Source organism: Bombus vancouverensis, chromosome 3 (assembly GCF_051014615.1).
Source record: "Bombus vancouverensis nearcticus chromosome 3, iyBomVanc1_principal, whole genome shotgun sequence".
In the NCBI taxonomy this organism is placed as follows: domain Eukaryota; kingdom Metazoa; phylum Arthropoda; class Insecta; order Hymenoptera; family Apidae; genus Bombus; species Bombus vancouverensis.
This window is the reverse complement of record NC_134913.1, coordinates 7,969,992-7,989,897: the sequence shown is the minus strand read 5'-3', so window position 1 is coordinate 7,989,897 and position 19,906 is coordinate 7,969,992. Positions and strand designations below refer to the sequence as shown.

The window sequence follows — 19,906 nt, the reverse complement described above, 5'->3', positions numbered from 1 at the left end:
TTTGCCGATAAATTTAATTAAAATTTTGCAATCGTTTTTGATATTTTTGTTATGATAAAACATATTTAAATAATCAGAAAGTTATTTTTATACGGTTTTTTAATTAATTTTCCGTCATTTATTTATTTCAAGTCATATCAACCACTTAATCTATAGAGACAATATTTATAGTTTTTGAAGAAGATAGGTTGTATTTTTTTAAAATCTCAGTAGCTTTTGTATCTCCTTTTTGTCACTGATGCTTTTCTGCATACAATAATCGACGTCGCAATTCTTTCTTTCGGCTGAGAATGTGCTACAGAAGAAAATGAGGTGATCGATGGTTAATATGGTGTTATACAGTAACTATGTATGTAAGTATGTATATACATACATATTTTACAAATTCCATTTTATTGATATCGGAGTAAATATTATCATATATGTATTGCTTTAAATATATAACATCTGAAATTCGTATTAATTAATTAATTTCATATTAATTTTGCTAAAAAATTTTTTTTAATTAGTTATATTTTCAAAATCTCAAAATAATACATAGATATTTATTTTTCTTCTAATTATAAGTGAATACATGAAAATAAAAATTTTCTCTCCTAAGATAACTTAGTTTTAACAACAACAATAGTGGTATAATAAAAGTGATATTTTATATAAATGAATTAATCATTTCGTGAATAAAATGAATAAAATACTACAACATATTGCATGTCTTGAATAAAATTATTTAGGAATGCATTAATAGAATGAGTATTCTAGAATGAGCCTTTTTAAACGACATAATCGACTGATTTCATGTGGATACTAGCGCCACAAGTAACAAGCTCGTCCACAAAGTATGTTTATTATCGACAATGCGAAACAGACTGTAGTGGCGGAATGAAAATGGCTAATTGTCAGGTTCGTTGGTGTAGCAGGTGAGCGATCAATTATCGTTAATATCAGGACATTAGTCGCTTTGGGATGAACGGTGCGCAGTTTGTAGCGATCTGAACAGTCGAAATCAGTGAAAATTGTGTCGATTTTAGTGTTGTCGAGCGGCTTAATGGATTATCTGAAGAGGTGCGCGATCGAGATTACTGCTGAAAGGCTTGTTGGCTCCTTTTTTTTCTACAGTGATAACAAGTTTTCAGTTTGTTAGATATGAGCTAGCCGGTGATCGATACTTGTCTGGACTCGCTTGCGTACGAGAATCAATAACCTCGCAGTTGACAGGAAAAAAAGAAACGGATACGACGCGGTCTCAAAAGATTGAGACACATCAGCAAAACGTAGATTAATTTATTACGTCCATTCAGAAAACATACGTCTACCCGTTGTTTCTCCCGTATCAGTAACCGCGCGGAAAAAAGTGATGCATGAAAAGTCTCGATATTACCAGGCACGTGTCTGTATTGGAGTAAGAGCTACTCTGTGTGTATGTGTGCCAGGTGCACTGTTGCATCCCTCTGATGAGAGCCATGCACCGTTTAGACCATAGCCATAATGTCATCCCGAAGGCTACTTCTTAGTAATTCACAAAGGGTTCACTCTTCCGTGAAGTACAGCGCATGGATACTTTCCAGGCAATACCTAGCACGTACCTTGCTAGAGAAATATTTGTGGTAGATCCTCGATGAATCAAGAGTATGGCTTCTGGTGCATCTTCCTTGGATAGTGCTGGAAGTAGTGGTAAGTATAGTTTTTAGTTTTCTATGTTACATGTTAATATATGTTTGTATTAGTTGTCCACTCTTATAGGTACAGATTTAAATGGAAAGTTTGATCTGATAATTTCAATGCTATTAAAAAATGATTTATTTTAATTTTAAACTCTACAGCAAAAGAAACAATAATGGAAGCAACAATATTCTATCCATATCTAAATATGGAAAAAAGACAGTCTTATGTAAACATTCATATAATATAATATTTAATATATTTATATCATTTTACAAAAATTCATTGCCAGAAAGTAGTATCAAATTTTATTTTGGACAAATAATGTAATGTATAATTTAAATACATAGTTTTATAGTTCTTGAATAAATGGAGCATTGTAGTTGTAGGTGTGTGATACTTAAAGAGTATTTATAATTTCACCTTGCAAAAAACAGTGAATCATGATGCTTACATGCGTGACATAGAGTTTCTTTCCTGGTGAAAGCTAGCTAGACCGCTGATTATATTGTTCTACCAATTGTAACAACATAGTGTATACTTGTATAAATATAGTCATTTCACTTTTATATTTATAGTGGATCATATATTATACTTACAATTACTTACATTTTTATTCATTGTTTTTTTGCAGATGGAGCACTCAATATGGGTAAGATTAATATGTGAAGAAAGTACAAATTAATGTCAATCAAATTGTGTTGTGTAACAAATTATTTTGTATCAAGAGAATTTATCTAAAATGAGCAAATTATTCATTTACTGTAGTATTCAAGTTATATTACTATCTTTCTATGTATTCTGTTAAGATGTGTGTTTAATCCAAATTATACCTTTATGTGAAGCAAATTAAAATTATATCCTTATATACAATAAATTTTGACACAAAAGCATTTAATATAAGCTATTTTCAATTTAATGCACACTTTGTTGCACTGATATTACTTTTATATGTAGAAATACACAAATTATATTTAATTGCATTGTATCTATTGTTTTGCAATTTGCATTATTGGATATAACTTGGGTGTATGGCATGCAGAAAGAGATAGTGGAGGCTATGGCAGTGTTGGCAGTCCTGTTGGTGGGCCTGAATGTCGTAGTGATTATGATGGTTTGCAAGCTCAATGTGATCAAGCCATGCATCAGCTTCAGCTACTTAGGCATAAGCACTCCGATACTATAAGACGGTTTGTCTTGGTTTTGTTTAATGTGGTATTGCTTAATTGTTTGTGATATTGTGTTTGATGTTTTGTACAAAGCAAATATAATTTAAATAATTATACATTTATTTAATGAAGTACTTTAAAATGCAGGTGTGAACATACTATGAAGGAATTGGAATACTACAGGGGACAGCATATAGCAGTCATGAATCAATTAGAGGCAACGTCTCAAGAAAGTTCCGCACTGCGGGGCAAATATGGAGATTTAGTAAATGACAAGCAACGCCTAGATCGGGAAGTCCAAGCGTTGCAAAAGGAAGTGTCTGAATTAAGGTGTCAAAATCAAGAAGTTCTCGTTTCTGATGCTAGTAATAGTGACACTATGAATCAGCACTATCTATCTGCGCTTCGAAAATATGAAGCCGTTAAAGATGAGTACGATGCCCTTAGGAAACGGTACGATGATTTAATATCATCGCATTCATCGGCCGTTAATAAGGTATGTACAAAATATTAATTTACAAAATGTTGAAACATATATGCACATATTAAAATTTATTTGTAATGCAAATTTTATATATTCGGTTCAATATAGTTGGAATTATCTCAAGAAGAGGCTGCCAGGTTAAAAAAACAATATGATGAAATTGTTCAAGAACGTAATAGCGCAGTTCGTGAGCGTAATGGTTTAAAACAACAGTGTACTGCTGCCATTAGACAGTGGGATATTGCATTAAGGGAAAGAAATGAATATCGTGAAGCCTTAGCCAAAGTACAGCAACAACACGAAGAAGCAGTGAAGGAAATTAATCATGCAATGGTACTACGCATGAAAGCTAGTAAGGATATGAAACGATTAACAGAAGAAAGAAATGCTGCATTACAAGAATACAGTTTAATTATGGGCGAGCGCGATACAGTGCATAAAGAAATGGAAAAACTTGGTGATGATCTTACACAAGCATATACAAAAATCACACATTTAGAGAATCAGAATAAACAATTTATGGAAGAGGTAAATTTTCTTAAATTAGTCATTAAAAAACAATTAATTTGTTCATGTAAATAACTCAATGATAAATTTATTTTTATTAAATTTAATAATAATAATAATAATAATAATAATATGTATATATATATCTTTATTTATTACTTAACCATTTAAATGTGCTATAAAACATGATATCAATATCAGTATAATATAATTAGAAATTACTAAGTACAATAATTGGCTCATTATTACTTTCTTCTCATAGATTTTGTATTGGTTTTAGTTATTTATACACTGCACATTACTTGCTACTACGTGTACTATTTTTAAATTAATGTTCTGTATTTTAATATCTGTTTTCTTTATTTTTAGAAAAAAGCTTTATCCTATCAAATTGAAACTTTAAGAAGAGAAATTTCATCCGCTTTGCAAGATCGAGACGATGCTTTAAAACAATGTAACGAATTACGCCAAAAGTTTGGTGATTATTCTGAAGGCTCAAACAGGGACTATAAAAATCGTATGGAATTACACTCATATAATCGTGAACGAGATAATTCGAACAAAGAAGCTGAAAGAGAAAATAACACTACAGATTACACTAAACGAGATAAGGAACGTATGGATAACTTGGATCAAGCTAACTTGGAATTGGATAAACTTCGTAAATCTGTCGATAAATTGCAAACAGAACTTGAGGAAGCCCTCCAAGAAGCAGAAGTATCAAAACGAAGAAGAGATTGGGCTTTCAGTGAAAGGGATAAAATAGTTTTAGAAAGGGAAAGTATTAGAACTCTCTGCGATAGATTAAGAAAAGAGCGTGATCGTGCTGTTTCGGAACTAGCGGGTGCTTTACGTGATTCCGATGATATTAAAAAGCAACGGAACGAAGCATCGAAAGAATTAAAGGATCTCAAAGAAAAGATAGAATCTGGTGATCATGCGTTAAGAGCAAGTCAATTTGCACAAAGCTTAGCGCATGCACATGATTCGGCGATCGATACTGATGTTAGTGACTGGGAAATTCTTACTATTCACTTGGATCTTAGTCGAGTTTGCTTAGATTCTGATCGTGATTTGGGATTGACATTAGTCGGAGGTCGTGATAATCCATATTATCCAAACGATACAGGAATTTATGTTGCTCAAGTAACATCAGGAAGTGCTGTTGATGGTAAATTAAGAGTGAATGACTGCATTATGCGAGTAAACAATGTAGATTGTACATCTGTTTTTACGCGTGTAATTATGGAAACTTTACGTACCTGTTCGGTGGGATCAGCTACATTAACGATAAGAAGACGGCGTTTAACTAGAAGGTCATTAAGGACAACGCAATTGCCTGTTGGTTCAGTTCCTCATGGTATTTCTTTGGAGCTTGGAGTATATATTTCGAAGATTTCACCAGGTAGTTTATCTGCTAAAGATGGCAACCTCGCTGTTGGAGATAGAGTTTTAAATGTATGTCTTATACATATTTTGTATTGATTTTATTTATTTATTCATCTTGAATATTAATATAGTTCTTTTTTCCATAGATTAATAGTAAACCAATGGAAGGCATTAATTCCAGCCACGAAGCGATGGCAACTTTGAATGATACAAGTACGGATGTGTTAACTATTACGACCCTGAAAGGAATACCATTGCCTTCGGCAACTAGTTCTGAAACTATGACCATTGATGGTAGCTTTGGTACTGAGAAACAAAAAATGGTGAATAGTTGTTCTCAAACAGAACAAGAAAGAATATTGTTAAAGATTCCATCGGACGATTATGAAAGAAGACACGTTGCTTCGAACTTTGGTGATAGAAGTGTTTACAAAGTTTCAAAATCCGTTAGTGGTGAAAAACCAAGTGGAATTAGCAATGCTTGGGACAATATACGAGAGAAGATTGATATAGTACGAGGACGTAAACATAGCAAAGATCGGGAGGAGAAGAAGAAACGACACCGCAATTCGAGTCCAAATACTTTTGAGCAAGAGCAAGATGCAATAGCGGAATTAGATTCAGTAATAGAGAGCTACCACAAGAAAGCGAATAATGGAGTACTGAAACGAAGTAAGCGACGCGGAACCGAAAAAGTTGAGAAAAATGGAGGTACGTGGCCGAAAGCCAGAGGTGGACCTCTGATTCAAAATGGTACTGGTACTATTTTACATCCACGTAAGACAAAAGAAAGGTTGCCCTTAAGTGTACTCCTTAATCAACCACCAAAGTATGAAAGTTATAATTATAATCGTATTTCTAATCCTATACCCTTAACCAATTTTTCCAATATGAACAATCGGCATACGGTTTATAAACCTGTAGAAAAACCATTACCAAATTTCCTTAAAACTGGACCGTTATTTAGTCAGAAATCCTTTACTCCAGTGGTGCAGTTCAAAGATATCCCGATAGATAAGAAACCAGCAACCGAATTCGAGAACACGGAAAATAGACTCAGTTCTACGCTGACACCATCTGAAACTAGCATCGATTTTTCCGTGAAGTCTGGAAATACGGGAAAAGATGTAGAATATTTCTCGAAGAAAAGAACACAAAAGTATACTCCTAGCAACGAGAGTCAAGTAGACACACTACAGCATAATAGAGTGCAATCTCAACTTTATTCCGGGGCTGGATCATCAACTTCGTCGACTAGCGGCACGAGACAGCAGTTGACTGGTAATTTTTCATTTCCTCCCTATACGCATTCGCATCCGCATCCCCATCAACAAAATTCTTTACCTTCGAGATACCCTTCCCCGCCGTCTTTGCCGTCTGCACAGTCCGGGGAGTCAATAGGACTACCCGATGCACGATCTTATTGTTTCGAACCTTCATATAGCCCCGGACCGCAAACAGGATTCGGGCATTTGCACACACCCTCTGTAGATTTGCATTACCACAAATCTCGCGCTCCACCGATTGGCACTACATACGACGTACCAGCGTACACACATGGCTACGAAGGTGGAACTTTTCCAAGAAAAAAGGAAAATCAACGTTTTCGAATACCATCAAATCCTAGTGTGACTTCAAAAAGCAGCGTGGGTAAATTATCTACGGGCAGTATAGAAAGAACTTCAGAAAGAGGCAGTCCGATGCCAACATTCCACGTGGAAGTACTTAGTCCTGGTAGCGGTAGCGGAAATAGCTCTGGTGGAACTGTCAGAGGAAGTAGTGGCAATAAACGGTCCAGCATGCCGGACTATTGCTACTCTCAACCTAGGCCAGCACCTGGAGAACTTCGCAGAGTTCACATAGACAAGTCAGTCGAACCTTTAGGTATCCAGATTTCTTGCTTAGAGAGCGGCGGTGTATTCGTTTCCACCGTTAGCGAGCACAGCTTAGCATCTCAAGTCGGTCTTCAAATCGGTGACCAGTTGCTTGAAGTCTGTGGTATCAATATGAGGAGTGCTACTTATCAACTTGCTGCCAATGTGTTACGTCAGTGCGGTAATTCCATTACGATGCTGGTGCAGTACAGTCCAGACAGTGAGTACAGTGTTTTGTTAGAAAAAGTAGAATATCCCTATCACAAGCTGCACTTTATACAAATCTTCTTGCACCTTTCTTATTAAACGTGATCATTATTTATCATTATTGCATGGTTCTTATTTTGATATAACATCATCCTTATATGTCACTTCTTTTTGCTAGAATACAATGAGTTAGAAGAAGGCTCTGCTTCTTCGAGTTCATCAGAAGCTGGTGGTGCTGAAGGAGGTAGTCGTAGTGGATCACCCACTCCATGTAATAGCCCTGAAGCTCCTAGAAAAACAACTATTGAATCATTGGAGAGCTCAGAACCTGAACGTGACGCTTCTACTAGTTTAAGTACAATACGCGATACTTCCAATACCTTGACTATTATGCGCGAAACTTCAAATACTTTAGAACCACCTCGTACAATTCGAGAAAGAGATATCAGAAACTCTGCTTCATTGGAAGTACCAAGTACGCAACAGAGAGAACGAGAAATTAGAGCATCAGCATCTTTGGATATTAATATCAGAAAGCCGGAACTTCGTAGTTCAGCTACGTTAGATAATATGCGTAATTCCGCAACTCTTGATACATTACGTGGTACTGCTAATACTCTTACACGCGCACAGCTTAATGCAGCGACCACGTTGCAACGACAAAATGCAACTGTAAGAAGTCCGACACAAGAAGAACAAAATCGTAAAAGCCCACCACCAAGTGAACCGAGGTATCTTTTTATCGAAACAAGGAAATGTTCGAATTTAGGTATTTCCCTTGTTGGTGGTAATGGTGTCGGAATATTCGTACACTCGGTACAACCAGGTTGCCTCGCGGAAGATGCAGGATTACGTCCCGGTGACCGTATCCTGGAATATAATGGTGTTGATCTCAGACAAGCAACCGCAGAACAAGCTGCTTTAGAATTGGCTAGACCAGCAGATAAAGTAACTCTGATTGCTCAATATGTACCTGAAAGGTATAACGAAGTAAAGGATAAACCTGGAGACAGTTTTTATGTGAAGGCAATGTTCGATCGAGTAGGCGAAGTTGGAGATAGCCTACAACTTAGGTTTAGTAAAGATGATATTTTATACGTCGATAATACAATGTTTAATGGTACTCCGGGTCATTGGAGAGCTTGGATAGTTGATCAAGCTGGAAGAAGACAAACCTGTGGTATAATTCCGAGCAAATTCAAGTATGTTGGGTAAATCAAATATTGAATGAATCTCTTTTAAGATTATGTTTTATATTTCTATTATATCTCATATGTATCCATAATATCGTTAGGGTTGAAGAAGAACTGCTTTTACGACGTTCATTAGGCGATTTAGAAACAGATACTACTAGAAGAGGTAGCACAAGCGCAAGAAGAAGCTTTTTTCGTCGAAAGAAACATCAACGTTCTTCTAGTAGGGATAGTAAAGAATTATCACATCTTACGGGAGTAAATTTGGGTTGGTATAGTGATAGTGGAACACTAAATGAAGAAACTCTTCCAGCAAGTTATCAACGTGTTGAAAGATTGGATTGTAAATATTTGTTACATCAAATATTTATTTAATACGCAGTTATTACTACTTATCATTAACCATTATTCAATTTATCCTATCGAAATATTAAATTCGTTTTTATACTTTTATTTTTATGCAGATCCAGCTTTAAGACCTGTCTTGATCATTGGACCGTTAAGCGAGTGTGTAGTGACAAAACTATTACAAGAATTTCCAGGAGAGTTCACTAGGTGTCTCGCAGAAGCTATGCACTGTTCTCAAGCGACGCTCGAACAAGGTTTGCGCGATTCGCTTTATGTGGACTATAGAAAAAAAGGAAGCTATTTCGAGTGTACCACAGTACAAGCTGTCAAGGACATCTGTGAGAAGGTATCTTTTTTTATCCAATGCCTATATAATATTGATAACGTTATTTATAGTAAGCGTATAAACACTAGGTTAAACACCTAAAAGTAGATCATTTAAAATTTATATAATTCTGCGAATTTATTTTTATTTCTTTTTTACCTTTTATTAAAACTTTGTTGATACATATTTATTTATAGAATACTCATTGCATATTGGATGTATCAATTGCGTCGATCGAGCGACTTCATCGACATCAGATCTATCCTATAGTTTTGTTGATTAAATTTAAAAGTACCAAACAAATAAAGGAAGTCAAAGATTCCAGATACCCAAGCGATAAAGTTAGTGCGAAAGCGGCCAAGGAGATGTATGAACAAGCATTAAAATTGGAAGCTGAGTATAAACATTATATTTCTGGTAAGAATATCTATAAAATAAAAATGCAATTTTATGTCTTACTGTGAATTTGTTGCATTGTTGTTGATACGACTTTCACGCATTTCAGCTGTAATTCCAGCTGGAGTAAATGTCGCGTACATATGTACTCAAGTAAAAGCTGCAGTAGATGAAGAACAAAGCAAAGCGCTGTGGGTTCCTAGAGGACCTCCCTGACATTTAAGGGGGGGTCCCCACAAACCACAGTGGAAATCAATCTAAATTCCACCAGGGGGCCCTTACGTCGTACGATTGTAAAATTGTTACAATTTTTTTTATTTATGGTCTCTTATTTGTCACGACAGTATGCAGGAATTTCAATTTTTCTTTTCATGGTTCCATTACTACGATCTTTTTAATTATTTTTATTTATTTCCTTATTGTAATGCAATTATGCAAAGTTTTTAATATTTTTTTTGTCTTTCTTCCTTTTTTCATTTATTTTTTACTTTGAAGTCTGATACAAATTATACAATTTATTTTAATAAGCTTTGTCATAAGTATTTTAATAAGTATTTCACTATTTCAGCAAATATTTGATGCTATTTAAACAACACTGACATTTCCTATAAAATATTACGAGATAAACAAGACTTCATATAAAACTCTTAATATTTAAACATATCATGCAGTCAACATTCATATTAAAAAAGAAGAGAAACAAACAGTACGTTTTATACGAATTCTATCTTATATTTTCAACTTTAATTTCCCTGATTTTTACTTTCCTCATGAAAATGACACTATTGATGTATTACATTTCAATATTTCACTTTTATGGAAAAAAAATCAGCATAGTATAGTTTCAACATTTAATTTCCCTTAAATCAACAGACATGTGCAAGAATTATTCTTCATGCTTCATAAAAGTTGAAAACTTTGCTTGCTGCTTCGAACCTCGATCGATCATAATTTCCCAATAAGGTATGCAACAATGTGAAAATTATCTATTGCAATTGGCGTGAGACCATAAATGAATTAATGTAGCAAGTAAAAATATTCATCGTATTGTGGCCCATAAAACATTTGGTGGATAAATGTAAAGTTCATTAGTTAGTGAATAAGTCTCAGCCATTCAGTTCTTGGCTGATGTTATTAACCCCTCAGATCACTTCGTTGTACAGAATAATTTTGCGTGATTAGTATTATTGTACAGAGGACGTTATAAATTAAAGGAGGTTACTTATTTGTATATAATTTACTTATGAAACTTATGGATTATATGTTTATTAATTTTTAGTTTAAATGAATCCTTTAATTGTATGTTTAAATTTAAGTGATACTTTAGTCATTGTTTCATAAAACTGTTTATAATCCATTTGTTGCGTAGCAATTGGTTTGAGGGGTTAAAATTTTAATGTTGTAGGTCGAGGAATTAAAAAATGTAAAGAAATTGAATACGGAATTGACAAAAAATGGATTGTTTTTGCCATTTTTTAAATTTGTAAATATCTGAAATGATAATAAGCAGTAGATATCCGCAACACAGAGAAACTCAATATAAAGCGCTCGTAACGAAACGTATGATGGAGTATGCTACTGCTTTTTTACTTCTGTAGTTCGAATTATTTTACGAATTTATACTGTAATGTTTTTAAATCGAGTTTAAGACGCTTTGTAAGGTGCAGTCATATTTTTGAACACATTTAAAATGCGAGTACGTATCATTATGTATCTACATTCAGAATTCAATACATATTTCTTATTGCATTTTTAAATATAAGGACGACATACATTTTTTAAATAATTTTTACTGTTATTATCTTAAAAATTATATTTAAATTGCCCCATTTCTTGCTTTCTTCTTAAACATTTTGATAAATATAGCGGGATTTTTTATATTGTTTTCAATATCTGGATGTAGATACAAGTTTCGTATATACATATTATCAGAAAAAATTAAGAGTACATTAAATGAAATTGCTAAAAGAAATAGCTATCGTAAAAGTCTAGTAACGATGCTTCGATACTTAAATACATAATCTTTTTTTTTTTGTTCGAAATGAAGCCTTTCTAATTTCAAAAGAGGCTTACGTTCTTTAATGATATCGATGAATATCGAATATCAAGTTTAATAACAATTTGTACGTACAGAAAGAATCCAGTAAGAGTGGAAGACAAACAAATGAAGTTAAACATTGCTTTTTGTAAAACAGAAATTTAGTTTTCTAACAAAGACAATATTTAGGCGTAAGTTATCAAAGTGAGACCAAAAATTAAAAGAATATTATGCTAATTCATAAGGATTACAATTAAATTTATTCGTATCGTTAGCGTCGATATGCTTAATGCGGAAGTGTAGATATATACTTTTTGATACGTTGCGAAATCATCGGTACGAATTTCGTAATAAAAAAGGCTCAAAAAGAAAGAAAAAGGGAAAAAATTATGAATTATAAAAAGTGCCGTACACACTTGGCAGCTTATAATAACAAGGAATTATTGTATTTCGCACCCAAGGTAAATACTCTTTAAAAGGCTATCGTGGACAATCTAGGCGTTAAAATTAGGAATTTACTAGCGAACTAATATAACAAAATATTTTCGGGAAAGAATATTTAATTCTTATTCTTTTAATAAGTAGAGAGGATATGATAATATATGTGTGTGTACGTTTATATATTGCATATATTTGTACACACATATGAATCTTGAACGTTATACATGTGTGGGGTGAAGTAAATTATTTAAATCGACAATTTTATTTATATTTTATATGCTGATATTACAAACGTACAATACTTATGAGAGTAATACATTATATTTTTTTTTATAACGATTTTATTTTTCCTAATTTATTTTGGCATTGTTCGAATTGAAAAATACAACAAATCTGTTTACTTTTTGTAAGAATGGCAGTAATTTTCTTTTCACTATTGAATTGACGAAAGCACGATTGAGATACTTAATTCTAAAAAGAAAATAGCAAAATATTAATGTATAGATATTTTTTTTAATATATATATAGTATCTACGACAAATGTAGTGCAAAATATAACATAAGACTCAGTATGTTATGAAAACAGCACGCGTCGTTGTTTAATTTATATTAAAAATAAAACTACAATGGATATTAACTCTAAAAAAATATCCAAATCATAAGTCGCGCCTTGAGTAATATATTTTTTAATTAAAATTAGGTATAATGTAACTGAAGAGTAAACCGTAACTTTATAAAATTTTGTTAATTATTGCAATTGTGCCGTATTGAATAATCTTTTAAATGGAACGAAACAATAAAACTCTCACCTTACATAAGAATCTTGTATAACGGGCAAGATTCGTTTGTGGAGAGTTAAAAGGTTTGTTTTCTCCCATAGCTTGATACATCTACAACTATCCTATTTTAAAAAACAGAAACTATCGATATTTAAATTAAACATAATTTCTGTGCGGTGCAAGAGGAAAAATTAAGATAGGTCGAGGGCGAAGTGAAATGCCAAAAATAACAAAAAGAGAGAGAAAAAAAGAAAACAGTATCGAAGGAGGAGGGAGAAAAGATTAATTTTGTATTATGATTATTCTCAATCACAGCACTGTGATACATATAACATTACAGCTTTGATAACATATCAATTTCACAATCCTTCTACATTACTATTACAAATATACATACATATTTTGGGCAATACTTACATATACATAAATGTTATATATATTTAACTAAGCACTTTTACTATTTTTCATAAGCACGTGATTCTGAACCATTCAATACCCACATACATAGCACTAATGCGCGCAAATACATCCTTAATAAACGAAGGATGTATGATGTACACTTTTTTCGATAGAATTTCGAGTGGATTGAATTTGAATGAAAAATTCCAGATATTTTCCATATATTATCTAAAAATGTATAAGGATAAAACTTATAAAAGTATGTTTTTCATGAAAAATTTAAATTTATTACTTTTTAACGGACTAAAATGAAAGTATAATGCAATTATATCTTTTTATTTATCTCAGATTACAAATTACTTATTTCTAATGATCATTGAACTTTTATTCATTTGTTATTATTTATTGTTACTATTCATTTATTCATTTGTTGTTTAATGTATTTTTAAAAGAGTGTAATTGAATTTGTCTAATGAAGGAAATAAATCAAATATGTTTGCAAGTATTATTCACTCGAAATGTTTCTAAAAATATTTGAGACGTAATTGACACACGTGCTGAGTGGTGCACTAACAAACAATTAAATGTACGATAATAGAAGCATTAATTACTGGCAATCATTGAAGCGTTTATGGTGATATATTACTTAGACAAGAAGCAAAGCCTGACGATTGGGTTTGAAAAATGCGCGATATAGATCGATGATTTATGATTCTAATAGCGATTTGTTCAAACGACAATCGCGACTAGTCTTCAATAGTATTCTATTTTCTATAACGAATTTCTCCTCGCAGTATAACTTGTATTTCCAGCTGAAATTTTATCGTCTTAATATCATTGTGTCCGATATTATATTCGCTATTTCCCCATAGGTTTCCTATTCTATTTGTATCGCACTATTTGTTTAACCAATAACGATGTACGTAACAATTACACTGCGCATCATCACTGAAAAGAGTTTATTCTAAACTTAACTAAAAGCACGTTTGACTTTATGTTTTATTTCTTTCGTTTCTCTGATTTTATTTTGTTTCAAATATTTTCTATTAAACTCGGAGTTAACAAATTTAGATGTTTTGTTATATAAAAGTTCCTAAAAATGAAAAACTCTAATTATATTTTTTTTTAATTAAAAATTTCAATTTCAATTAAATTTCAATTTTAACTCAGATTCAATTAAAAATGTTACTTTTGAAACGCGAAATGCTGAAATATAGAGAAACGACTTACTATAATAGGAAGTATTGTCATTGTTTGCTTTTGTCTTCCAAATTTCCACAATTGTAAATCGTTATCACCCAATCAATATGGTTATATAAATTTGATGAATATCAAAAAACAAATTACTTATCTTAAATTTGTAATTTATGAGAACATATGAGTCTACTATATTAACGATTCTAATTAAACTTCTATCATATCTGTATATTTTTCAAGTATTCTACGAGTCTTTTATCTTGTAACAAAAGTGATTATAGCTATCAAAACAAATATCAAAATTTTTAATGGATTTAAATTTATTGTCTAATCAAATACACTTAATTTGTCTGTAGCCTTTCCTCTTAATCAGCATATTTTTTAGAACAATAAAATTCTTATACTTATTGAAAAATTAGCGAATAGAGCTCGCGAATGTATAATGTAATAATATCAACTTGGTGCTGTTTATTCTTACACATTTCTTACATTAGTTTTTATACACATATATTAAGAATATTCTCTTATCAGTCAATGCGATCGTAAGCACTTGTGCATATCCTGGAACTATGATATTGGATGGTTTGAAATTTTTATATCTGTATGTGTATACACATCTTTTGTTAACATACGTATGTATTTTGATTCTTATTGAGATAATGAAGATTATTACGATTTCGGTAAATTCGAAGAAAATCTAAAGAGAATTCATTGATGAACAACAGAAAAGTTTGTTAATTGGGCATGCAAAGTGTCTTATTCGTCTCTCCTCATCGGTAGAACCGTCTTTGAATCAGAGTATTACCTCATCAGTAGTAAAATTTATTCTTCTTTTGACTAAGGAAACGTATAATATGTATAAATACAAATGTAACAATGTTGCGAGCGTAGATAAATTAGATTTGAGTATTTTTCAGTGAAGAGTATTTATCGATAATAACACTTAATTTTTATATTTAACTCTTTGATTGTGTACAGATAAAGTTTTTGTAAATTTTGAAATACTTATAGATTATATTATTATATTTTTCACGGTATAAATTTTTGATCTTTTCCATTGTTTGAAAACGTTTTTGAAGAAATGACTTTTCAAGAGGAAAACAGTGAAATGTTCAGCGATCAGAGAGTTAAGAAAAACTAAACAAACAATACTGACTCTTAAAATGCACTACTTATGGCTGTTAAAAAGAAATGCGTTAATCGATTACAAAATGAATGACTACATAATATCAGGATGCAAGAAATTCAGACTAAATCAAATTTTATAAAAGTTAGATTACAGAATGACGTTTCTAGTTTTTTGATAATCACATTTCTACGTTTTTACACACACAGAGTGCATTATTGAAATGGAATTGTATACATAGTTACTAAGTGCAGATAAACCTAGACTGATTTATAAAATAATCAATCATCAAATTTGTGTCTATTTTGTCGGTGATAGAATTATGAGACATTGATCAATTTACCAATTTGAATAACTAAAAGAAGAAAACGTTGTGCTTCATAGGTTGTTGAAGTCTCCATTTACAAGCAAAAATCGGAATATATGGTTGTATCGTTTGTTTATAAACGCATTCACTGCCAAATATTTATTTAACTTTTGTTTCTTTATACTGCTAATGCATAGAGAAGGTTAAATATTTGCAATGCAATAAAAATATACGTATGAAACGTGTTATGGAGAAAAGATAGATAAATAACTTGCATCGTGGTGGGAAAATCGTCTTGTAAAAACTTATTGTTCATAAACGGATGTTTGAGTTAAGAAGAAACTCAAGAGATTCGATTGTAAATGATTTTTTGTTAAATAATATTATATTAATACAATATTATTGAAATAATGTTAAATAATATTATTTAGTAATATTATAGTGATATAATATTATGTTTTATAAATGTATTGTATATACATATGTAGCATATTTGTGCGTAATGTATCATGGATTGTATAAAGAGAAAGTTTTCGTATTACTTTAAGTGAGCTTTAAGGATCATTTTAATTTTGATTGGTAACGCAGTTTTCCATATGCTTCCATAAAGAAAATACCGAAATCTTATTTACTCACACGAAACTCCGCACGACAAGTGCCCTTATTAAGTTATTACATCTTCAACTATTTATTATTTATAGTTAAATTCTTACATAGTCAGTAATAAACTTGTCTGTTTATTTTCAGAGTACGTGTTTTCTTGTTATCTCAGTAATTATCCAGCATGTTTAAATCGTTTTGTTTATTGCACGTAAAATACAAAGATTTTATATATTTTTACATTTTATATTTCTATTGAATTTTATATTATTTACTCATACTTATATCGTATAGATGGAGAATGGTTAACAAACTAAATGAAAGGAGGAAGAGATATTTTATTGAGAGTATTTATCAATCACTCAAAATATTTCTCGCATTTTAATTCTAATCACGAAGGTTGTAATCAAGACGTCCAATACTTACACTACTGATAAACTAATACAACGTAATGTACATTTGTATAAATCCTTCAAGTATTCGTCATTCGATCTTTCCCACCAATGTGCTTTGTATGCGTAAGCTTTAACAGTGAATGCGTGCACAATTATTAATATAATATTTTTATCGCGCTTGATAACTAACAGTGTAATACAATTATGCGATTGTAGCATCTTTTTTCTCTCTTTTTCTCTTTTTCTCTTTTTTTTTTTTTTTGTTATCAGGATCGAACGGATAGGATATTTCAGAATCTGTGATCAATATATATCGACACGTATAAGCAGCATGAAATTTGCGATTATACTAAGATGCAAATATTTTTTATACGAATTGGTGTATATGCTCAGACGGTAGCCGATCGTATTTAATGTACCGAGAGACGAAATTAGTGGTAGAACTTAGTACATGGTTCGACAAATTTTCCGAATATCAAAACGTTCTATGACAGTAAATCGCAAGATTTTTATGCAATATTTATTGGAACGGTTGTTCGTTGTTATTGGAGCTAATTATTCGTTCGAATACGAAGTGAATATTATACATAAGAATGGAACGTGATTAATTTTATTTCTCTATTTCTTATAGTCAACTTTAAATTTCTTGAAAAATTGTTGGCATCACATATTACGTACAATACGAAAACGTAACATAATCTTATAAAAAGTGCGATTCTGTAATGAGGAAACAATTCAACATTTTCGGAGATTTTATACGTTTACGTTATCATCTGGCAACACATCCGATATGTTGTCGTATCATCTTATACCAATTTCACAAATAGATGATACATTGATTTTACGTGTTGAAAAGAATCCGATTTACAGCGCGAGTTTTGCTTGAATTTTATTTAAAATTCAAGCTGCAGCTCAATATTTATAGCTGATACAACTACTAAGTACATGCTTCAAATGTCCAATTTTACACCGTTCCCTTGAAAGAAAATAAGTCTTCCTGTGTCTATTCCTGCCACGCGTTGACTGCCCTGGAAATATTTTTTACCAAACCTTCACGATTTTTCATCACATTTGTATGCTAATGTATACGATTATAACTGCAACATTACTTTCATGGTTAGTGAAAATTATTTTTAAAATCTTTTATTAACCGTAACAACTAAGTACCATATTGATGCCAGTTAGTATTATCTGATTGTACCTAATAACGAAAAAAGAAATATCGCAATTATCAAATACGATAAAAGTTACAATAAAAATCACATGGTATGAATAAAACTGTCAATTCCTTAAGATCAGAACAATTTGTGTGGTAAAGTTTCGTACAGTGTATGAAACCGAATTATAATAAATTAAATTTTATTAAAAGATTTCGAATATACAATATGGATTCGTAGGCCTTTGGAAATCTAAACGATTAAGAAATTTGAAAAAAAGAAACAATTAAACACTACTTAATAGAATTCGAGTTTTGCAGAAACTCAATGAGAAAACAAAACGAGCTCCAATTTGATCTTAAAGATATGAATTCATGAATAACGACAGAAAGTTTTCTTATAGGCTTGCATACGGTAATAATAATAGACATCGTAATTTGAATTGTTCTCTTTTAAACGACAACAAAGTATCAAAATTAACAATAAACACAAGACTACAGTATATTGAGAAAGAAAATTCTTAAACAATCTACTATGTAATTCGTAATCTATTTATAATTACTAGCAGAATAATGAACATGGAACATGTTTTCTTTGTTTTTCATGCGACTAATTTATCGATCACTGTAGGATTCCTTGGTTACGATAACAATATATAAAAAACTGTATTGTATCATTCAATTTCCTTCGTTTCTTTTGCAATGGTTTTGATACCAAATGTTATAGCCCGTAATTTATAAATACGTATACTTCTATTTATATAAGCATCTCTTTATATACATATAAATACATATATTGAATATATGTGTGTGTATATATATATGCGTTATATGATATGTACATACATATATTTGCAATGCGACGATACACGGACCGTCGGCGATCTTTGTAATATTATAATATATATGTATATGTGACACTCTGATTAATATGTATAATATAAGGGATGTATCGGTATTGCTGTGAGACTGTTCCAGCAACACACGAACGCCCCTATAATAAATATTAACGTATCGACGTTCGTTATTCTTTGTAAGCCTTCTTTCTTGTAAAACGTACAAGTTGTCTTATGTAGGAGAGCAAGGAAATAAAGTCGATTGTAACGAAAGCTTCTTTCATCAATTCTCTTTTATTCAAGTAAGAAATTAATAGAGAGTGATTGTTTTACATATATCATTATTATTAACGCATGTACGTTATATACATATGTTTTATATAACACCCGTACGTCACTGATATCACGTTTCATCGGAAGTTTGCTTTTTTGGGGTACTTATCTTTAATATTTTATTTTTTCTGCTTTATCTCTAGAGAAATCAAATTTTTATTTCTTCTTGAAGAAATTTTTATGGATGATTCTTGTTTCGTATGGAAATAATTTTGAATAGCTTTTCTGCCAATATTCAAAATTCTCTTCCGACCTATAACATGCGATCGATTATAAAAATATTCAAACTTATGTTCAATTTTTACTGATAAGCTTTATAGTTTAGATAAATACGTAAGCGTAATAAACACTAAAGAGGAATTAAAAAATTGTTTGGCAAAAGAATGACAGAAAATTAACATTCGTTATTTACATAAAATAATTTGTGATATACCAAACTGTTTAAAACGTAAGGAATATATAACCCAATAAATGTTAAAATTTTGTTTAAAAAACCTATTGCAATTTTATGATTCGAATTTTTAGTGCTCAAATATTTTCATAATAAAAAAATTCAGAATTTTTAATTTTAAATTATTTAAAAAAACCGGTGTAATTTTATTTTGCAAGATATAATTTATAATTTATCTTATTTAGTCGCATTGAAATATTTTTATTCTTTTCATTTGTTAGTAATTTGTTTTACGAGAAGAATGTTTATCTTATAGGTATATACGTATAGTATTGTGTTTGATTAATTAATTTATTA

At 31.3% G+C, this 19,906-nt stretch overlaps 1 protein-coding gene across 6 annotated transcripts; it reads left to right on the top strand.

Moving 5' to 3' along the window:
• The first annotated feature begins 841 nt into the window (after positions 1 to 841).
• Positions 842 to 19,098, top strand: Dlg5 (MAGUK family member discs large 5). 6 transcript variants are annotated; one of them, XM_033349443.2, is made up of 13 exons: positions 842 to 917; positions 1,566 to 1,671; positions 2,294 to 2,311; positions 2,702 to 2,849; positions 2,976 to 3,324; positions 3,421 to 3,840; positions 4,189 to 5,277; positions 5,355 to 7,302; positions 7,468 to 8,491; positions 8,584 to 8,825; positions 8,947 to 9,176; positions 9,353 to 9,572; positions 9,661 to 19,098. In XM_033349443.2, the coding sequence occupies exons 2-13, from the start codon at positions 1,629 to 1,631 to the stop codon at positions 9,765 to 9,767; spliced, it is 5,838 nt and encodes a 1,945-aa protein (XP_033205334.1). In that variant the 5' UTR covers positions 842 to 917; positions 1,566 to 1,628; the 3' UTR covers positions 9,768 to 19,098. The 6 variants fall into 6 exon arrangements, with proteins under 6 accessions (XP_033205334.1, XP_076484153.1, XP_076484152.1 ...); XM_076628035.1 differs by having other exon boundaries at positions 880 to 917; positions 1,029 to 1,671; XM_076628038.1 differs by having other exon boundaries at positions 863 to 1,671; positions 5,355 to 6,489.
• Positions 19,099 to 19,906: the final 808 nt, after the last annotated feature.

Excerpts from the sequence above, each read along its gene's own strand:
- Dlg5 (XM_033349443.2), top strand. The coding sequence starts at position 1,629 with ATGGCTTCTGGTGCATCTTCCTTGGATAGTGCTGGAAGTAGTG. Across the intron at positions 5,278-5,354 it reads TTGGAGATAGAGTTTTAAAT|ATTAATAGTAAACCAATGGA; the intron begins GTATGTCTTATA and ends TTTTTTCCATAG. Across the intron at positions 7,303-7,467 it reads GGTGCAGTACAGTCCAGACA|AATACAATGAGTTAGAAGAA; the intron begins GTGAGTACAGTG and ends TCTTTTTGCTAG.